This window comes from Callithrix jacchus, chromosome 11 (assembly GCF_049354715.1).
Source record: "Callithrix jacchus isolate 240 chromosome 11, calJac240_pri, whole genome shotgun sequence".
In the NCBI taxonomy this organism is placed as follows: domain Eukaryota; kingdom Metazoa; phylum Chordata; class Mammalia; order Primates; family Cebidae; genus Callithrix; species Callithrix jacchus.
The window spans coordinates 44,094,559-44,118,532 of NC_133512.1; the positions used below are offsets into that span (position 1 = coordinate 44,094,559).

General features: G+C 32.8%; 1 protein-coding gene across 24 annotated transcripts in view; it reads left to right on the top strand.

The window, feature by feature from the left end:
* The window catches only part of DGKB (diacylglycerol kinase beta), a 747,505-nt gene that overhangs the window by 532,921 nt on the left and 190,610 nt on the right, over positions 1 to 23,974 (top strand). For all 24 annotated transcript variants that reach the window (XM_078342642.1, XM_078342645.1, XM_078342654.1 and 21 more), the window contains 2 exons: positions 16,521 to 16,611; positions 23,007 to 23,202. In XM_078342642.1, the coding sequence (XP_078198768.1) occupies positions 16,521 to 16,611; positions 23,007 to 23,202 (287 nt within the window). The remainder of the gene's footprint in view (positions 1 to 16,520; positions 16,612 to 23,006; positions 23,203 to 23,974) is intronic.

Below are 23,974 nucleotides of genomic sequence, written 5' to 3' on the forward strand. Positions count from 1 at the left end.
AGATGTTCCTTTCACTAACAGCAAGTTAGGTTCCCATAGGTCAAATACCAACATATTAGGGATACAGCAATGTCAGTTTGCCTGAGGCAGGAGTATATATTGACTAACTTCTGAGAGTTAAAACCCACTCACCAGCTGTAAGCAACTCAAATTTTATGAATGCTTATAAGTACTACATAACGTTACCTGAATACAATTCTATATATTATGTCCAGAAAGATACACTGAATGGTAATATTTGTCTCTCTTCTCAGTTTTAAATGAAAAGATTTATTATTTTCTGTGGATTTCATGTGCATATGTGGAAACACAGTTTAAAAATTGTATTTGTAATCTAGCATGATAAATTCTGGTATTGATGAACTTTTTGGGTAAGAAATAAAAAACAATCTACATCTGAAGTGTGTTATGTATGATAAATTCCATCTAAGATCTTTGTTAATCTCTCAGTCTGTAAATACAACTAGAGTCAGAAATTCTGACACAGTCCTGGGCACTGTTAATAGATTTCAAGACTGTAAAATTCCTGAAGTTGTAGCCATAATTCTGTGCATATATATATCATGTGTTTATATCAGGGCAGATATGGCACCTATGTCATCAAATTCTCCAAGTATCCATGATTCCCAGAAAATTAAAAGCCACAGCTCTACATATTAATATTTACTCAATACAGTTTTCAAAGCTATTTACAGACTAATGAGCCCTAGTAACCAGATTTCCTTTTTGTTCTAATTGTATTTTTATAGAAAAAATGAAAAACAAAGACATTAACACGTCATGAAAATGTCTACATTCATGGAAACAAGTAGAGAATAAGGAGGCTAAGTGAATTGTGGGTTGGTATAGAACTTAGGTTGGTTCAAGACTTAATAGAAATCTCCTATCTCATCTTTACCAGGTCTTTGCTTTTGTATTATTTGCCAATGATTAAGAATGTAATCATTCATAATTACCAGAATAGATGTGGTACATGTATTATACTACTATAGAGAAAAAGAAAAATCTTTTGTCAAGTCCTTAGACGTGAATCATTTTGTGACAGGATTTGAATTTATGTCCTCAGTTCTGGGCCGTCCCTTCTCCTTCTAACACTGTTCTGATTCTTTTATGCATATCACTCCAACAATGAGTGAGCAAGAAATGAAGTTAAGAATTATAATGACTGAGAGACAAAAACTCTTAGAAGATATAAGCACATTTACTGACTCTTCAGAAAACAATATTTGAATCTAATTCTATGGCTGGTACAAATTCTACTGCATTTAAACTTGGCTTCCTCCTCCACTGGAGGAAAAAAAATCTGCAAATCTTTTCTGCCCCAAAAGTAGGATTCCACAATTAGTAAATTTATTCTCATTATTCATTCTCCAAATCCCAAGTACTTATAAGGACAAAGCACTCTGGAGGAGATAAAAATTAAACTGGAATGAACACTCCCTACCCTCAAGATGTTGACTATCTAGGAGGACATAAAAAACCACAAATGATCATAATATTTGAAAGTGGTAAGTTTCAAAAGAAAAGAGATTTGATGTTTACAGCCAGTGTCACAAAGTGGTATTAGGCCTACCAAATATATTCACTTATGTGACACGTTTGCAGATGGTGACCTTCTATATGATAATTTGGGTGCATTTCCTTAGAAAATTCTGTTTTTCTGAGGTCTGTTGCTCCACGACTTTTGGTTCTTGAGATTTATGCTCCTGTGCAGTCTGGGCCTGAGCTTCATTAGCACCTGATTTACCATGAGTGCAGATGGTTATTGGAAATAAAAAGTCAGCCATTTCCTATGATTAAATCTCTCATGGGCGGCATCTCTCTCTTAGCTATTTCCTTACTATTGCATATGATTCATTTGCAAGCAGAACAGTGATTATTATATGATTGTTAAATCTAAAGTGGAAAGGAAAGTAGAATATTAGAGAAAGTCTAGTAGCTTATTAATATATATTATGTGCTACAATGAAAATGATTTTACCTAAGTATTAGTAAGATGATAGATTTATGGATGACGAGAGAAAATTACTCTATTGTGACGATTGAATGTAACAAAAAGAATACAGATTTTCTCTTCTTTCCTTCCCTCCCTCAATTATTTCCTTCCTTCCTTCCTTCCTTCCCTCCTTCCTTCCTTCCTTCCTTCCATCCTTCCTTCCTTCCTTCCTTCCTTCTTTCCTTCCTTCCTTCTTTCCTTCCTTCCTTGCTTTTTCTGTTATTGTTTAAACCAGTAATCCCCCAAAATTCCTCCTTATTTTGGTCACTTGCCAGTACTTCTGGGTAATAATTTTACTGTGAGTCTTGCAGGCAAAAGAAGAGAACTTCAGGGCTATTAATTGCTATGGCTGTATTTTTAGAGCTTAGAGGAAAGCAAACCTTGTTTTTAACAGAAATATTCCCTATCATTATTATATTGGAAAGAATTGTTATTTTTCATTTGGCACTTCTATGAGAACAATGGCAGTGTTGGGAAAATTTCACCACTTTCAAAATTTTGCATATTCTTTGTATTATACTGAATCAATAAAGTTGATGACCACAAAGTACAGAGCTGACCTGTACAATAGGAACTTGTGGAATTGTCTGGTTACATACAGTATTTAACTGCCCTATCATATTTCTTCTCTTCTATGTTAAAGTCTAATTGTTCAATTGAAAGACAATCACAATTACCAAAGCTCATTTCTGCCTAATTCATTTTCATTATTAGATTTATTTAGGTTACTTAGTTTCTACTCTAAGAGATTAGATATGAAAGAAGTCTTAGTAATGAAATTCAAGCACTGCCTCTGCTGATTTTTTAGAGTATGTTTTGCTTCTATTTCCTGAATGCTCTTGTAGCAAATAATTGCTCAAAAGATAAAATGCACGTACACAAAGAAACCCCAATTTTCTGGGGTGTTCCTTTTTTTTTTTCTTTTTTTTTTTTTACAAGCACTGCTACTAACTGTATCCTCCATATGTCAAATATGCTATACAGCTAAATATCTGCAATCTTACCTTTTCATGAGCTAACCCTCTATTGCAGACTCAAAGGCCTTCTTTTCATTGGTTTCTGGTATCTGCTCCTTTCTTCCACAGGGACTTTGCACTGACAGTCACCTGTGCCAGAAATGTGCCATCCTCTAGGAATCACAGCTTCTCATAAAATATTTTTACTTTTCTTTCTTTTACATACTACCATAGCAATTTCACAGTATTTGCGTATTTGAAGAGTTCATGTCTTTTCTACTATACAATATGATAAACACTATAGGCAAAGATTATGAAAAATTTTGCTGAATTTTGAATATGTTGTATTTAGCACAACGCCTGGTATATAAGTTTTTGTGTCTTTATCTGTTTGATCTTAGCCTAAAACTAGACTAAAACTTAGTGGCTTTAGTCATCAATAAGTTACTGTTTCTCATATTTCTGTGAATTAGCCTGGCGGTTCTTTAGCTGTAGTAATCTGATGGATGAGCTGGAGGCTAAGCCCACCCAGCATACTATGTCTCCCTCTCCTAGTGGTTTTTCATCCAGGGCTTGTTAACATGGAAGTCTCAAGACAATGCTCCAAGACAGGGATAGTGACATTTATGAACCCTGTGAAGCCTAGGATCTGGAGCTTACGCATCACTTCCATTATGTTCCATTAGTCAGAATAAGTCACAAGGTTGGTCCTGTTTCCAGATTGCCTAGAAAGAGATTCACCTCTGGCAGGGAGAAGCAGCAGCAAAGTCTCACTGCACAGAATTAAGCTTACAGAAATGGGAAGAACTGGTGCCCATTAAACAATCTACCATTGTATTAAATAGTATAATATAATACATTAATATGCATGTAATACAATAAAAATTATATAATATGAATATAATTTTAATTATAAAACCTAGTCCAGAAATTGACTGAATTAACTGTTATATGTTTTGTTGAATTTTGTTTGTGGTTTTTATTGTATATACACTCTAAGAATGAGAAGAGAGTGGTACATTAATTCTAAGTTATGTAGGCAATCTAATCTCACATTTAGATAAATAATAATTATAAGCAATGTGAGGGCAGAAACTTTATATAATTGAATCCTTGATGAATTTTCAGTAACTAGAGTAGTGCATCATGCATAACAGGTATTCAATAAGCACTTGTCGGATGAATGAATGAATTAGCAAAAATAATAAGCATTATTTTCTGCGGTCTTCCTTTTATGTTCATTGGGAAGTTGCCATTTGCTTTCATCTGTCTCAAATGGTTAAATTCCAAATTTTTAGAGAAATAATAAGAAATAGAGGTCCTGCTCACACGTGTGGTTCAATGAATTCTTGATAATCAACTGCCAAAATTTAGGGACACTAAAACTTATAAGTAAGAATAATCTTTATGATTTATTTTATGAACCTGTGACTACCCACTAAAAAGAGCCCCCAGGAGATTTTGCTTTCTTATTGATTCATAAAAAATGACAGTAAGACACTTTTTCTAATCTCTGTAATCTGTTCAGCATAGAAAGCGTATCTAAGTGAGTCACTAACCTAAATGAATGAGTGACCATAAATATCCAATAATACTCAGAATGTGATTACAATACTGTATGTAGATTCAGACTGAAGTACTATTTCTGTGGACAATAATCTCACTTTGTTCTGACTCATGGAAAAATACAGGTCATTTAAAAAATTTAAATCAGTAAATGAATACCACATGATGCTAGTATTTTAATAAAGAAAAAAAAAGATGATTTGGCTATTTGTTGATGGTAATTCAAATTGAAACTACTTTTATCTTTTAAAAATATTCCCAATTGGAATTCATATCTATTTATTATCTGTTTATATGGACATAATTTCAAATAGGAGAAAATGGCATACAGGCTAGGCATATTTTTAAAATAAAACAGTAGATAATATTGGAGGGAAAGGAGAGGGGATGTTTCCTTTACATACATCTTAGAATTATCCAACACGTACTTGAATGTACTGTACTGGCACAATGATTAATCCCCAAATGACAGTTCCTACATCTATCAATTAGTTTATGTACAAGTCAGCCTGAATATTTTATATAAATTATAGCATCATGACTGGAAACAAAAACAGATCATGATGTTTCAGGGAGTAATCTGAGTCCCTCAAGATGTAAATCAGTGACAAAAAAATGCAATCTAAATAATAATGGATCTACTGATTCATGTGCTCGACTATGTAATTCTTCAATTTGATTAAAATATCAGTATTTTCAATATAATTCAAGTAGCCTGATTCTTATCCCTTATCATTTTTACAAGATAATTAATGTGTATGTAAAACCACTCCTCCATAGTATTAGGAAAAGGAGAATTGTTCTATTTTTTCTATTTCTAGTGTGAGAGAAGTTTTAAGGTGATTGGCATTTTCAAAATGCAAAGCTATGCTTCTTGTTACAGAATTGGAAAAAGACTGCTGATGTGTGAAAATAACAAAAGGTAAAAAACACTTAACTAATTTTTAGGGAATAGAAACAAGTTTTATTAGGAGTATTTTTTTTTTTAAGTTGTGAAGCTGTGGTAGTCTTTGCAGAATATAGGTAAGGGAAATAATGTGTGAAGGAGCTAGAGAGGTGTAATTTTTTTCTTGATCTTTGCAAGTTTTGCAAAATATAGCATCTAAAAATTTTAAAAACAGAGGAAAATGTAGCAGATATAATGTGTTCTAATGCTACATAATTACTGGTTTAAAAGTATTCTATACCACTGAAGACTATTGAAAAGTATTATCTGGCCTTTCGGTGATGAAAGTAAAAGTGTTTTTCCAAAATAAATGTGTACTCTCTTTTTTCACATGTTGAGCTCTGTATGTTGCATTTTGAGATTGCTTTGCCTAGTGATTTGAGGTGCCATTCATATTGTAATATGCCAAGCAAATATTATTAAACAAGGTTATTTAGTCCAATAATGTGGGTCCCCTTCAAATATTTGTTAGATGTCCAAAGTTACCAATTAATGTCTATTCTAGTTGTAAAAAGTTGCCCATGATTCATGATGGGAAATCTAAGCTGTCTTTAAAGTCTACTGAAACATCTACATTAAATTAACTTCCCTGAAACTGGTGGATGCTTCTTAAATATCCGTTGAACTCTATTAAAACTAATGAACTTTATATTCTTATATTCTTACCCCTGTGCTTAAATAATTGATTGACTTAATACATTCAATAGAGACCAATAAACAGGATGCGAGTGTTGGAGAAAAAGAGAGAGAGGGAAGAAGGGAGGAAGGAAGGGAGAAAGAAAGAGTGGGGGGGAGAGACAAAGAGATAGAGAGACCCCCAAGAAAGTCAATTGGTGAATGGCAGAAAGGTGTGGGGGTACTAGCAATTCTTCCACTATTTGCTCTCTAGCTAACATAGTCAACCAGTATAATCCAGCTAGTTGTTTCTGCTGCCTAGGAAGGTTATTTGGGTTTTCCAGTGGGCACTGTCTTGATTATGTGATCACCCATAGTCCAGAGTCTGACCCTTATCTTGATAAATGCAGAAACATAATTGAATTGTGACACTCAGAAATGGTCAGACTCTTACTCACTTGCTTAATGTTATTTACTACAAAATTTACACACCACTTAATATATAGGGGAGGTGATAATTCCTTTCTAGGGATTCAGATACACAATTTCACAATTTAGAACATCCCATTAATGGTGTCAAAATCCATAGATAGCCCAGTTAACTTCCAGATTGCTTGGTGACTATGGAATTAGAACAAAAGACTCTTTGGAAGCCCTGGCCAATTTCCTTCCTTAAGGAAGGTTCTCAATTTGCTTTTATTGTATACACACATATTGTCTTGTGTATCTTCTTCATAGCACTTGATCTCAATTCATTTTAAATTATTTAATTTAATGTATTTTTTCTAATACAAAGTAAGCGTTATGCAGAGACCTCTTCTTTTCTTGTATAAACATAATTCCAGTTCGTATCACAGTACTGCACCTATAGTAAATGCTCAGAATGTTAACAAATGAATTTCTATTTTACCAGAAAGAAGGTTATACTAACCTCTCCTGATACTCAAAGTCAGGAGTGGAAACATGCTAATATGTGGATTTGTAGTGCCCTCTTATTTTTTAAACTTATTGAAAATGATTCTTTTGTGTTGGACACTTTCTATTTCTGAATATAATTCAATTAAATAAACTACAGCATTTTTGTATATACAGGTACACCTACCTTATTACATTTTGCTATCAATTCTCACTAGGCTGTACATGTTTCTATTTATGTTATAGAGAAATCCCTTATCTTAAATATTCTTGAAGATTATATCAGACATCAAGGTATATTTAATGAATTCAATCGCCACAAGGTGACTCTATTTGTATGCTATTGGATGTGGGATGGGGGATGGTGAAAAATGTAAACTTACCACTCACTAGTCTATACAGACTTCACTGACGATGATTAAGTATCAAATGCAAATTGGGGGCACTCCAAAAAAGAACATTTTATGTGTTTTTTAAAAATTATTTTACGTATGTAAGTGTGAAAATCATTTTTAGAAAATTTAGGGGGACAGCAAGTCAGAAGAGGAAAGGATATTCAGTGATATTTGCATATCTTAGCACAAGATAAAAACAAGGAATTATGCTGAACAGAATTTCTCTACTTTAACTCCTTCTTTCAGCCACTACCACGTTCCACATTTAGAAAAATAGTATTATATGAAAAATATATCACTTCATTTAGGTTTTCTAATATCTAATAGATGTGAAAATTCTCTTATAAAATATAATGTGTAATGTTGTGAGTGTGCATTTGGCTGCAAGTAAAAGAATATGCAAAATAAATGAGGCTATTTATGCATGTCTCATGAGTAGAAATTCAGAGACTATTTCAAGGTTGCTGATCAGCCAGTTCAGCTCCATCCAGAATCTGGGTCATCTCTCAGATTCCCTTGTCTTTTCCTTCATGGGGTCAAGATGGTTGCTTCATCTCCCGTTATTTTTCCTTGACAACGTGCAAAAACAGGAAAATAGGGACAAAGCTTCTACTTTGTATGTGTCTTGATCAGAGGAAAAAAATCTTTCCTAGATGCCATCAGTATACTTCTCTCAGGTTCCATTAGTCAGCTCTAGGTTACACTATCTACTTTAGTTGGCTTATTTCAGGAGAGGGAAATAAAAGCTCTTAGAAATATGAACTACTGTGTCATCAAATGATGACCTTTCTGGCCTTTAACACTTTCCTTATGGCTCAGGAAAAAAGGTTCAAGTGATGCTGCATTCATTATTGTATATAATGAAAGACATTATGGGAAAAAAGCTAGGGTTTCTTGAGTTAGATTTTGCTACTTCCCAAGAAATGTTGGAAGCATCACTTCTAACCTCATTTGAGACAGTGCTATGATCTGTAACAACAGCAATTGTTACTATTATACGTTTCATTCAGTCTTTCTAACAAATTTCTTAGGGACACTTTTATTATCGTGAAACATTTATTTTAATAGTGAAGATTTAATTATTATTGAAATGTATTCAGGTCTCAACATGATTTCTTATTGTTTAAACATTTTACAGGTTTTATTTTATGTTTCAAATAATTGTGAATTTATGTTCTTAGGGACTTTGTATACTTCTTTGATATCACTTAGCAATGTGGGATCACTACTGCTTATATACTTTTTCCATTTTCACTCTGTTAATTAGTTCTAATGTGCAATACAAATAGAGAACATTTAGGTAAGAAATAATTAGTATTATAATAGATAATTCTTATACATCAACACACTTAAATAACCTCGTTTTTTTCTATAGGGAATTGTTGAAATAAAAACTAAAATATTTGATCTTTGGGTGCATTCTTTTCATACACTTATGTATGAAAATGTTTCTTTACTCCTGTAAAAGTAATTCAGGTTAAAAATTATAGTTTTAGAATATCCATCTTTTATTTTACAAACTAAGATGGAATATCATATAATTCTATCTGAAGTTTCTATAGCTTGTTTCATTGTCTCCCTGGGACTTAACAAGCACATCTTATGAAAGAGCATTAGTTACAAGCATTTTTATATGTCATTTGAATAAATTTATATCTCTATCTGTTGTCTGGAAACATGAAAAATGTTTTCTTTCTTTAGTGTGAATGTTAAATATCTTCACTATAGTGATTATAGCTGTGTTTCTTCCTTATAAAGTAATATTATCAACATTATTCTCTTACTCAAAAAAAAGTATACCTTTCTATGAACAAAAAAGCCTCAGTTTAAGGGTCTAAGTAAAATGGAGGTCTTTTTATAACATGCATTGAAGTTAGGGTTACTTTCACCGTTAATATGTTCATATGAATAGTAATTGCCATAAAATTGTAGTTTCGAGCAAATACATAACTTTTTATAGACTTAAATCTGATATTATAATTTTTATAAATTGGAGTAAAAGTTCCCATTCATGCCACTATTTCATACTTTGAGCAACCTTTTTCATAACTCTTTATTGGTGAATTTATAGTTGCCAATGAGAAATAAATTGCTGATTTTATTCAATTGGATCAGGACTTAGTTCTTAACAAATACGTATGGTCATAGTTCATATAGATGGCATTTAATTTCCCAGGGAACTTCAAGAAGTGATGAAAAACATAAACTACAAATGTAACCTCCCTTTCCGTCTGCACTGACCTAGGATTCCCTCACTGACCAGGCCCTCTGTGCCCTGCCAACATTCTGTCTGCGGCAGCTGCTCTGTGAGTTCTCTTCCTTCCCTGAACTGCAGCTTTCAAACACTGCTCATTCACTGGTGAATCAAGTCCCACCAGGGCCCTTCCCTTTGACTTGTGGTGTATTTTTTAAAGTAATACCTCACTACATTAAGGAATACATGAGTAAACCTAGAATCCATGTTTACTGTAATGTTTCTTGGCAACGAACAAGTGAATAAAACTGAATTGATTCTATGACATAAGTGTATCACTTTAAACAGTTACTCTGCAGTATTACTATATATAAGTCAACATTTCCCATTAACCAGCATAGTTAGGCAAGTCCAAACTCCTGCTATGTTTCAAGGGTATGCCATAGAATTATGAGACTGAGTTTTAGTATTAAAATAAAGTTATTGCGTAACTTGGTTAAAAACCATGTTCTCCATAAGTAAATTATTTTAAAACCAGATTTGAAATGACACTTAAAATATTTCAATAACAGGAAAAAAGTGAAAGACATCTAATAAAAAAATGGGTTTTCTGAAACATCCTTAGTAATTTAAAAACTTACTGGTTTTAATTTTATTTTAACTAAGATACTTAAAAAGTTATGATTTGGTTTTTATTTGAAAAGCAAAGATCAAAAGAGATTTATTTTCTCATCTGTTGAGCATGTTATCCAGACAGTGTAGGTCAGATCACATAGCTAAGGATGCTTGAAAATGGGTTCAATGTCTAGTAGAAATCTTTCTGTTTTATATATAATAACTTATCTTCCTGTGCCACCTACATCCCCACTAAATACATAAAAAAATAGTAAAAATAAATACATAAATAAAAATAAACCACCTGTAAGATAAAAATATGACCGCTCAGATTAATTTTACTAAATTGTAACTTTTTTGTTTGCTTGTGACTTTTGAGCCTTCTACAGTAAGACAAATGAGGTAATTTGATTACCCTCTTTATGATGCATCTTTGTTAGAATGAGCTTCATGTACAATTAGGTTACTTTGTATTCTTTGTGGAATGCACTGGTACTTTACAGTTTTGTTTGTTTGTTTTGTTTTATGTTTTGTGCGTTAACATTACTTAGCCGATCATAGCCAAAATAAAAGACATGCAAGGCAGGAAGAAAAATTCCACGGAAAATATATTGCTGGAAATTAAATTACCCATTTGAAAGTTAAAAACTTGAAGAACTGAATATTAATTAAATTTCATAGCAACAAGAAGGATTTTGCTTATGCAAAGTCTCTGATCGTTGACATTACTCAGGATATGTAAAAGAAACAAAATTACAGTTAGTATGATCATGCCAGGTAAATGGGGGCAATTTCTTCATTTTTACCTGAATATGTGATAGCCAAGCACTTTGAGCATTAAATAGAAACCTGTAGATTTACAATTACATTCATTGGCACAGGGTTTACTGTGTTAATTCAAACAATAATTATGTGAATAACTTTTTGTGAGGTTTATAGGACATTTGTCATTATCCTTGGAGTCACAAAATCTGTCCAGGAATATGATAAATTTGACTTTGTTGTGAACATTTCACAATAGGTTAAATGTTCAGTTACCATATTCTTAAATCCAAAGCTATGTTTTTACTGACAAATTTGAGTTTGAATTATTTGGATCATTTTCTAATGTGAGCCATAAAAGTAGATAGCATAAATGCTTAAATGTGCTTTTTTGCATTTCTACAACCTAAAACCAGTTTGGTTGAAAAAAATAAAATTTAACAGCCTTTAATTTGTCATGTGGAATCTGATTCCATGTGTATTTTATTACCTCCATATATTTATCTAAGTGAAACATAAAATGGTTGTAATAATGGAGAATTTAAAGTAGGTTTTGCACATGAGCAGTAATGCTAACTAACATGGTGAATAAGGGCTGAATGTAAATTCTCAGAATTTTTGTTTCTTGTGATGCATTTGCTAAAGTGAGTATATCTTGAATAACTGATAGAATCTCACATAGTCCTAATTAATCTGTGAAGAACTTGGATGGACATAATGGAAATACAGGGAGTAATTATTTCTATGCAAGCCAAATCCTTGCATATATTTTTTTTATTTTTAAACTACAATACAGTGTACATTAGATCACAGTACCTACCAAAATATAAATCCACATCTCTTTTTATGCTGGATTTAAGACTCTGGTATTCTCATATATGCATTCAGAGATAATATAGTTATGGCATAAATCAATATAATCAAATATCACCAGTTCCTCTTCATTCTGCCTCATTTATAGCTCTTTAATTGAGTTCCTCTTTTCCATTTCTGTTGCCATTTGTTTAGGCCTTCAATTATATTTTATATGAATGATTCCAGTAACTACAGTTCTCTTGATGACACCAGCATTTCAACACTCCAGCCCAGTTTTGCGTTTCTGCCAAAGTTGTTTGCCCATAAAACAAAGTTCACCATGTCACCCCTCTGCTAATAAACTTCTGTCAGCTTCTTATTAATCTATAAGATCAAGTCTAAAACCATGAACTTGGCTTACATGTTTTGAAACAGACCCTACCACACTCCTTAGTCTGTGCTCAGCATACTCTTAAATCATACAGCACTCCCAAAGGTGCACAGAAGTTCTCTCCTTCCTTCTCTGCTTGCCTTCTATTACTTATTTGTTCACATGCTATCTTCTATTCTAAAGCTTGCTGAATTCTTGAAATAAAATCAGTTGAATCATTGAAGTGTGTCCCTACAATACTTGGTTCATATTTTATTTAGATATTAAGTTTATTATTATTATTATTATTTAAAAATAGACAATTGTTGGACCAGGTGTGGTGGCTAATGCCTGTAATCCCATCACTTTGGGAGGCCGAGGTGGGCGGATCATGAGGCCAAGAGTTGGAGACCATCCTGGCCAATACAGTGAAACCCCATCTCTACTAAAAATACAAAAATTAGCTGGGTGTGGTGGCGTGTTCCTTTGGTCCTAGCTACTCAGGAGGCTGAGACAAGAGAATTGCTTAAACCCAGGAGGCGGAGGTTGCAGTGAGCTGAGATCATTCCACTGCACTCCAGCCTGGCGAGACTCCATCTCAAAAAATAAAGAAATAAATAAAAAGAATAGACCAATGCTTTTATGTTCAGCTTTACTGAGACACAAATCACGTGAAAATGGTATATATTCAAGACTGTTTTTCTTTCTTTTTTTAATTGTAGTCATTCTGATAAGTGTAGGGTGAGGTGGTTTTAACTTGCGTTTCTCTAAAAGCTAATGCTGTTGAGCATCTTGTCATGGGTTTTTTTTCCATCTGTGTATCTATTTTGGTGAAATGTCTGATTATTTTTCTTATATTCTAATTAAATTGTTTGGGTTGTATTTGCTGTCAAATCATCAGAGTTCTTTATATATTCTAAATACTTATCCTTCGCTATGATGCCTTCATACCATGTACTACTACTACTCAGTGATAAAAGGAAGAAACTACTGATACATAAAACAACCTGAATGAATCTACATGAGAAATTCAAATGCCAAAAGTTTGCTTTTTATATGAGTGTGTTTATATCCATTCTTGAAATAATAAAATTATAGAACTGGAGAACAATTAGTGGTTGTTGGAATAAAGGAGTAAGTGGGGGCAGGTAGGACTGGATGTGGTTATAAAAGGGCAACAGGAGAGAACCTTGTGGTGAAGGGAATGTTCTCTATCTTGACTGTATCCAATGTCAGTGCTGTAGTTGTCTTGTTTTACCACAGTTTGCAAGATATTTTCATTGGGGGAAACTGTAATTGGCACATTGGACTCCCATGTTACTTTTTACAAATGCGTGTGAATCTACAATTATCTCAACATAATGTCTATTTATTATTCTACAGCTTTATTTAGGTATAATATACAAATAAAAATTGTATATTATATAAATATATATATTCAAGATGTGCAACATTATGTTTTTGGATATCATGAAATGATTACCACAGTGAAGCTAAATGCATATATAATCACTTCACATAGTAACTTTTTGTGGTGGGAATACTTAAAACCTACTTTCCTAGTTAATTTTAAATATATAAAACATTACTTTTTCCTTGCTACCATACATTAATATTAATTACAGCCACCATACTGTACATTAGATCTCCAAAACTTACTTATCTTATAACTGTAAGTTTGCATCCTTCGACCAACATTTCCTTATTTCCCCCAGTCCTGGACCCCTGATAACCACAGTTCTACTCTTTGCTTCTATGTGTTTGACTTTTTTTGACTCTGCATATAAGTGAGATCATGCAAGATTTGTCTTTCTGTGTCTGGCTTTCTTCACTTAGCATAAGGTCCAACAAGTTCATCTATGTTGTAAAAAATGGCAGGATCTCCATCTTCTTTAAGGCTGAATAATATATTCTGGGGTGTGTGTGTGTGTGTGTGTGAACACATAGGTTGTTCATTCATCTTGGTGATTGTGAATAATGCTGCAATGAACATAGGAGTACAGATACCTCTTTGAGGTACTGATTTCATTTCTTTGGGATGGATGTACAGAAGAGAGATTGCTGGATCATATGGTTGCTCTATATTTTAAGGAAATGCAGTACTGTTTTCCATAATGACTGTACAAATTTACATTCTCACTAACAGTATACAACTGTTCCCTTTTCTCTACACCCTTGCCAATACTTGTTATCTGAGGTGTTTTGGAAAATAGCCTTCCTAACAAGGACCATCCATTACATTTTAGATGTCACATGTCCTTAGACCTTTCCTATCACTTATAACACAAGACAGAGTTAGACCGTTTTTTAAAAGATCCCTTTGTTATTGATTACAAGGTGATATCTAATTGTGGTTTTGAGACAGTGTAGGGAGGAGACTTCCAGTGGGCCTCACATGTCCAGGCATACTCCCTCCACTACCTTCCTGCCACCCTTAACAAACTGATATGCCCATAAGCTTATAACATTCTGAGCTCCTTGGAAACAAAGGTAATTGCAGTTATATTTGTATCTTTAGGACTTAACACAATGAGTGTTCTTATTAAACTTTTGTTGAGTGAATGAATGAATCCTGGAAGGTCTGGAGAAAAGAATAACACAAAAATGTTATAAGAAATTTGCTGAATATAGAGAGACTATACCAACAGTCATAAAATATTCATTAAGAATGTCTTCAGACTACTTTGTATAAAACAATATTTTTCTCTCCATCTATAGAATGATATGTTTTTCATCAGAATGATAAATCTCAATAGAAAAATATTTTAATTTAATACAACTTCAGTGTGTAAATTTATAAAACCATATCCATTCTATAAAATATATATTTACATTAATGTAGATTCATATGTAGATACAGGCCTGCAGATTTTGTCATTAAATGTTTACCTCCAGTCTGTTTCACTAGCTATTATCTATTTATATCCACTCAATATATGAAATCAGGCCATAAACTAAGTAAAATATTCTCTGGAAAAGAATAAAAATTTGTGGTGCTAGAATCTTATGGAACTTACACTGACCTTCAGATTACTGGCCTGAATATGGCTGATTCATGAAGGGATTAGGAATTTTGTAAGCAAATAAAACCTTGTGAGAGCCTAAACATAATTGACTATATTCAGTTGGATAATATAAGATGACTTTGTACTTTACAATATCATATCAGAGAAGTGTATTTAACATAGCATAATAATAAGCACTCCATGAGGTTTAATGTCATTTTCCAAACCAATAATAGGCTTTCATTATGTAGTAAGGGCCTTGCCAAATGTCTTTTTAATTGTCAAAATGTTTTACATTCTAATGTAAGAAGCAGATATCAATATTTATAAGTCAAACAGAATACTTTAATTTGATATGAGAGTTGTATTTGAATACCACAACAAAAACTTCTTTGTTTCACTTCTATGTGTGAAAATATCTGTCATTAACATGTATTGTCTTCTAATTGAGGGCATGATCACTATTAAAATTATGTATAATCAAAAACTGCATTTTTTCACAAGAATAAAATTTCAAATCCAATACTACATAATATAAAATTCTATCCAACCTTTGTAAAATTACTTTATGTGATTATAATTTTAATTAGAAGAAAATAAATTTTGGTCTTTTACTTTAAGTACTAAAATTATTTTAATTATATTTTCTTTGCAACTTTTATTATACTGATATAATATTACTCTTTTTTTTGAGACTGAGTCTCACTCTGTGGCCAAGCACCAGGCTGGAGTGCAGTGGCAGGATCTCGACTCATTGCAATCTCCGCCTCCCAGGTTCAAGCAATTCTCCTGCCTCAGCCTCCTGAGTAACTGGGATTACAGGCAAGGGCCACCACGCCCAGCTAATTTTTGTATTTTAGTAGAGACAGGTTTCACCATGTTGACCAGAATGGTCTTGATCTCCTGACTTCATGGTTTGCCCACCTCGGCCTCCCAAAGTGCTGGGATTACAGGCAAGAGCCACCACACCCAGCCAAAATTATTAGTTTCTTAGTCATTTGATCTATATTATTAGTTAGTCCTTGAAAGAACTTAAAAGGTTATGCTGCATCATAATTTCCCACTATTGTACATTCTTCACTTGTTGCCTAAGAACAAGCTAAGAATCACGACATTAAAACCATTTTTAAAAAGTAATCAACCAACAAAAATTAAAGGTATACTTGAGTCTGCTGGATCATCACATTCTTACAGTCCCCTCAAGGACATCCTGCAGTTTGGCACTAACATTTAAGCTTGGAAAATTATGTGATTATCTATTACATTTTAGATGTTACATGTCCTCAGAGCTTTTCTATTACTCATAATACAAGACAGAGCTAGACCATTTTTTAAAAGATCCTTCTGTTATTGCTAATTGCCTAAGGTGCTTCTTCCTTTTCTTTTTCAGAATGAAGAACAAATTTTGGTATTTTGAGTTTGGTACATCTGAAACTTTCTCAGCCACCTGCAAGAAGCTACATGAATCTGTAGAAATAGAAGTAAGAAAAAAAGTGAATTATTTTTCATAATATGATAAAATGGCTTGAGCTTGGTTGTTACTATGTTTGCATTGTAGCCCATGGAATGAAATATAAGTTGGCAATCCACAGAGATTTACTCAGGATTTGAAATTGTCATTTCTTTCACTTATTTGGAATGTAGCACTATCTGACATACTAAAGTTAAGTGTATATATTAGTTGTTTTATTATAGTATAAAAGAACAAGAAATGGAACACAACTTTGGAAATCGATGCATTTGTTACTGGGCATAGTGTGGATAGAAAGATGTAAGATAAACGTAGTTGAAAAGAAAAAAGTTGCAGAATACATACAAAATATTATTTTCCGGTCTCAGTATCTTATAACCTTTAAAACACCGTTTGCCAAAATAGTGCTTACTTTTATGAACAAAGGTTAAAAAGTATACTTTTCCATTCCATTCCCATTCATTAACTAGGTTTTCTCCGTTCCCAAGGTTGCCATTTCCCCATTACATTTATAGAAAGTGGAAATGCCAAGAAAGAGAGCAAAGATAGCAAGAAAAGACACACTTTAAAAAGACTTGGAGCAAATAGGTCTATAAAAAAAAGACACTGGAGGACTCAACATTTTGGAGAAATATTATAAAAGAATATGACTTCATTATATTGAGAGATTTTTAGGGGTTAAGGAAAAAATGAAAGTTATATTTTGACAGTTGGTGAAGACAAAACCAGAGGAGCAGAATCATGAAACATGAACCCTTAATGACTAGTTGATATGAATTAAGAAACATTGGTTTCAACACTTTTCATTTTAAAAATAAATGCATAAATTTTCTACTGATACCTAATTCATGAGTTGCTTATATTCAGGTAATAAGTTTGGTAAACAGAAGTAGTTATGGAACACATAAGATTATAATGGTCTGGGTAGATTCTTTATTATCCTGATTTCTAATTTGCTGTTATTAATAATACCAAAAAATGATACTACTCTCAGTGTAACCTTTCACCACTTTTATCTCACGATGATTGGTAAATAGAATTAGGTATTAGAATTGATGGTCATAGAATGGGAAAAAAGCACTTTATAATGGAATCAATCATAATCTTTGAAATACACATAATCACAGAGGTGAAGGATTTGGGTTCAGCATGGACTTTCTGTTATTACTATTTAGGATTATATATCTGTGTATATGTATGATACATGGACACATATAACTATATAAAATACAATTTATATAACATATATAACTATATACATGTATACCTATATAATAGCTATATATGTAGTACACAGTTATATACATAGTTAGATATCATATATAGTTATATATGTCATGTATTGTTTTATATATATATATATACACATTTTGATGTATATATATTCAATAAAACATATACATTCCCCCTTTACCCTTAGAATCATTATTTTTTTAAAACTGCTTTATATGCTAGATTTTGAAAATTTCTTATCCTCAAAACTTACGCTCAGATAAAATTTGCCACAGAAGCTGAAAAGTTTTAAGAAAAATTAGAAGTATGGCTTTGGTGGAATATAAGTGGAGATCCTAAATCCTCCTGCACCTGTCTTTATTTTATGCTGCCCTGAGCACAGATTGAAAATCCATTGGTCTATAGAAGAAGATTCTGTGTGTCATGAATCAAAAATAAAAAAATCTTTAAGAAACGTGTTGTACTTACAGCAAAAGAGTTTGAATGAAAATACATTGGAAAATGGTGATTTTTAATGTGCTAAATAATGATAAAATTGAGTGGTTTTGATCCACAGAGTTTGAGATCTTACAGAAAAATGATTTAGAATGTTCTCCAAGAAATCTGGGGCACTAGAAGTAAGTTATGTTTCTTGGGGTCCTGTTTCTACTTACTCTCTCAGCCTGGCCTTCTAGCTCTGCATCCCTGGCTTATTTGGGGGTGCCATTACAATAACATTTGTAAATCACAGCCAGCACTGTGTACATGCCCCGTTGTATATTTGCACATCTTGTGTATGTGTGTGTATGGATAGTAAGGCAAAATCTGCTTCTCTGCTCACTTTTTAATGAATCCTGTCTATCATATTAGCAGAATATGACTTTCTACCCTCAAGGTTATTTCATAATTAAATATAACAAAAACAGCAATTTGAAAATTTGATTCTGTTTGTTGTTGCTTCCTATTTGCCCTAAAATTATTCCTATTATGGTTTGAAAAATATATAACAGAATAAACTACTTCAGTAACAACAGAACCTCCAGCAATAGATACATGTATTATTTGCAGCTTTTTCAAAATCAAACTATCTTTTGTGTGTCTTTTTATATAATATTCCTCTTTCACATAGTGAGCTCCTTCCAAAGAGGCCAAATATTTGGGTTGATATGAATATCATGGAATAATAGTTCAGATTTACCTATTATTAACTGCATCAGAGGTGATGCTCAAAAATGCACATATTTTATTTCATTTAGTCTTCATCAAAGCCTATGATACTACTAGGTCTGCATTGCAGAGATGAACATTTTCTTCAATAATTTAAGAGAAATCAGAATTATGTTGCTGCCAATATGTTTAAATCTAATGAGCAAATTGACTGAAAAATATATATACGTGCACATATATGTAAAGAGTTAATGATACACAAAATAGCATTTTTTGTTTAAATATATGCATTTATCTTCTAACTTTATTACAAAAGATAAATTAAAAATAAAATACTTTAAAATTACAAGAAGATATTTTAAAAGCATTATATTAAAGTTTTTGGATGGGTAAAATATGAGCCTAAGAAAGCCAGGTCAGCATTTGCAACTGAAGATACCGGGTTCACGAATGTTTAGTTTGCTCAGCATACTGGGCAAAGTTATTGGGAGAGTAAGAAAGCCTGTTCTACTGGTACTTCAGTCTTTTGGTTGACAGACTGGGACACGTGGTAAATTTTAAAGGCAAGAACTTCCATCCCAAAATACTGATTTATTGTGATGATTACATTCCCCTAGAAACCTAAATGACCTCGAGAATTAGCAAATGACATGTGTAGCATCAAAACACAAAATAAATTAGCAGGATTCAAAAGAAAAGGTTCTTATTACTTAGTAACCTGGAAAACAGAGTTCTTAAAGGCAGTAGCCAGAATTTGCAAGAGTAGTCTCTGCCCCATATGTCCTAATACTAAAATTACCTGTAAAGTAATGTTTTAGGTTTCATTGAGTAAAAATATGAATAATTTTTATCTGACATATACACAGAATCAGACTCACCGTGGAAAAAATTACAGTTCATCATTAACTTTATCTCATCATATTTACCATCCACACTTCGAGCTCTCCAGAGTTCTTCACATGTTTTGAATAGTCCTATCAACTGACATGTTAAGTGGATCTGAAACACTAAAGTCACATATAAAGCTTGTTTTTAACACCTCTGTACAGTGTGACCCAGGGCTCATTTATACATGAAGGTTAAAACACATTGGCAGAAAAATGGAAACTGTCTTCTTTTCTGTTAGATAAATGAGTTTGTGGAATAAGATCTTCCATTTTAAAACTGAAAGACGTGGACAATGGTATCCCAGCCTTGCACTCTATAAATAGCTCCCGTAGTACTATATGTTAACGACCCTTTTTCTACCTAATAAAAATATTCAGGATTTATTGACTGAGGCTGTTAGCTTTTAAGCTTTTATATTCTTTTTCTCTGTAGCTACCTCTTTAAAAGTCATAAATCTTAAAGGGAATGAAAATATTATCTGACGCAGTACTGTAACTTGTTTATATTTCATAGCCGTCACCTCAGTTTTTATTTTCATGTACTCAACTGGTGTGCTACAATTACTGGTCGCCAACAGAACTGGCACTGAAATTTTCCAGACTAATGAATGTAACGTTAAAGCAAACAGAGGAAGGTGGCCTGGGGTCAAGAACTAGTGGAAACAAATCATTAATAAATAGCAATTTATTTAAGTACATTGTTCTGCTCTCAAAGGAACATCAGTGTTCCTCATCAGTCCTTGTTCTTTGCGACTCTTTAGGTAAATTTTTTTTTCACTTCTCAGAGAGCTACTTACTCTGTTTCCTTAAAACGACACATGACAAGATTCTGAAGAGTGAAAACATGAATAATAGCATACACTGATGTTTTTCAATTGTCACATGTGACTCCGCTGGTTCAATTTTTTTTTTTTTTAAAAAAGAAGCCTCTTTGCAACACGCTCTCCTTTTCTGCAGATGAACAAAGGAATCTTCCTTCACTAATTCTGAAAGTAACTTGTCACAGTGGGGTTCTAAGGCCTAGTCAAATAATTGTCTTAGTGTACTACCTGCTGTGTTCAATATTGAGTGAAAATGGAAGCCAGGCCCTGACTCCAGCTTATTTCATGATTCTTCTGTTATTTAAATGATTTTAGTCAGTTTGGGGGAAGCCAGACCTTTATAAATTAACAGCAGGGAAATACCAAAGGTGTCAGATTGCATATTTATCATCTTTTTCGTGTAATACTTAAATATGTATTAAGAAGTGACTGACATAAATTAGGCAGATTTCAGAAGCCACAGGCCGTGGCTTGTAGAGGACCCCCTTCTGCTTGACATTTCATCCTTGTCAAAGATCAAATTATTTTAATTTAGGCTGCAAATTATAAGGAATGAAGACTTCTTTGTGGGAATTCCCTATGGTAATCTGACTTTTGTTGTTACTGCTGCTTGTCAGTGTGCAAAAGATATAATATGCATGCAAATAAGGTTAAAAAATATGTACTATCTAATTATCCAGCCAGTACATTCCACTTGAAGACAGTGGGAGGCCTGACACACAGTATGTGTTTGATTCATTGAGGCCTGCAGGGTATTTACACAAGATTACTTTTAATTATGAAATTAATATCTGTTTATCTAGAATATATAGCGGTAAGTGAGTACACACATGACCAGAATTCTTTAGTAAAAAGAAATCATCTTAATTTAGCACAAGAAAAAGAGAAAAAAGGCACTGCTTCCTGGGAAAAATTGTTTTAAAAGGCATCATCTAGATCTTGGTTTCACCCTCATTGAAACAAATTAAACGAAAACTTGGCACTTTCTCTAGAATTTGTTTTTACCCCTGCCAAGTAGTCTCAAGATGTGTTTCTTTATTTCACAGTTTTTATTTTTCAGTGAACAAGATGCAATTCTAGCTTCAGTATGATGAGGCGAATGTGGAAAGAGAGAGCTTTTTTTGTTTTGTTTTGTTTGTTTTTCATCATTTTCATGGAACACTGTGTCTTCTGAGTTCAAAAATCATGACTGCCGTGAGAAATGATGAAGTTAGTATCAATGATTTTTCTGTAATAAGACATGGCAAATGAAACGACACCACTGTAGATATACTCCAATTTAGGAAATGTATATCCCTTAAAAAATTCTTTAAAAACCAAAGTGCTTATGTCTCTTTTCATGTTAACTTATAATCGAAAATGGGATAATTATTTCTGGAATGCATAGTAACTAGCATTTTGGAGAAGTTAAGGCAAACGAATAAATAGTAATTTTAAAAATACAGAAGTCTTATCACTGTCCACATGTGTTCATCAGTGAAGATAAAGGGAAAATTTCAAAAACTAAGAAATGACGTCTCTGAATATAACAAAATGTTGTCTGTTAGTGAATTTTATATTTTTCATAATCACTGGGGTGTTCTGTCACCAGGAAAACAAGGAAAATTAGGCTGATTAACTTTCTTCTTTTTAACCCATGATTGCAGTAGCTATAAAATCATGCTGGATTGCTCTTCCCCTATTTCGCTCACTTAATCTGCCTGGTCCTCCACATTCATTTGGACAACGGTGCCTCTTAGGGCCTTTGATATCTGCTTGGGACTTCATCTAGTCCAGAAAACCATCCTTGGTAAAATCAGTGTGAATGAAATCTCTTAGAATTGCTGTTTTGAATTTTGTTTATTTATTTTTTAACAAAAGCGTTTTAAGCTGCTTCTTTCTCTGCCCCAAAAGTGTGAGACCATGAGGCATCAATGCTGTTTCTTTACTTTCCCCCAATAGTACTTTGCAGTGTGTTCTAAATAGGGGCAATCATCATAATTTCTTCCTAAAATTTGACCATAGTTTCCAGAATTAAGCTTTGTGTAACACATTGGAAATTTGCAGCTGGTTAAATATATATGCAGACATTAACATGTCCCTCCCAAAGGTTTTCTACAAACAGATATACTGGTGATTTAATGTTAGGGGCTGTTTTATCTTTTATATTGAATCCAGATAAGCATTAAGTGTTCTCGAAAGGCTTGTTTGGAAATGACAACATTATGGATTTCAATGCTCTTATTAAAAGATGAAAGATGAGGAAATGAAAAAGAAGAAATCAGGGAAGTGGGGATAAAATATTTTACTGTTTCTGTTTCTTTCTTTTTACTGATCAGTGTGATGGAGTACAGATAGACTTAATAAACATCTCTCTGGAAGGAATTGCTATTTTGAATATCCCAAGCATGCATGGAGGATCCAATCTTTGGGGAGAGTCTAAGAAAAGACGAAGCCATCGACGAATAGAGAAAAAAGGGTCTGACAAAAGGACCACCCTTACAGATGCCAAAGAGTTGAAGTTTGCAAGTCAAGGTCAGTTTTCTAAAAATTAGTTGTTAAATTGCTTCTTAACTTGCTTTCAAAGGCTTCTTTAAAATTAAAGAGTTTTCTGTTGCACTATAATAATGTATACATTTATACAGTTGTATTTTTCATATTATAAGATACCCATGTGTGATTAAATTCCGTCACTCTAGATTCTAACTCAGTTATAAACTGGCTACATTTTTCATGTTTTTTTTTCTTCTTTATTCTTCTTCTTTGTATATATCTCTTCCCACAGAAAATAAAATACATTTGGGTTTTTAGTGGATAATAAAATGGAAGATATTGTATATTAAGCTCTTCTTAAATGTGATGGCCTTGAATAGGACATTTGAGTTACTAGAATAAGGCTTTTCTAAGGTTGCATTATAATAAGAGATTTTATTCTTTTCATGCTTTGGTCTGGCTATAAGATTGAAGCTATGTTACATAGCTGTTATTCTAAGTACCATATATAACAGAATGTTTAAATGTCCCATGATAAATTTTGGTTGTCTGCTAAGATTTTCCAGAAAGTTAGTAACAAGTAGGAAACCTGGGAAACAGAGAGCAAAGACCTAAAAATAAACTAACTATGGTTCAGGATCTTCAACTCTATTGTAATATAGTTTTCATTGGAACATGATATCTAATTCTTATAGATTTATAAACCAAGATATTAATATGATATTCTGATAACTAATCATGTCCCAATAATTTATGTATATAATTCCATAATATAATATTTACCTGCTAGAATTTAATACTATTGATGACACTG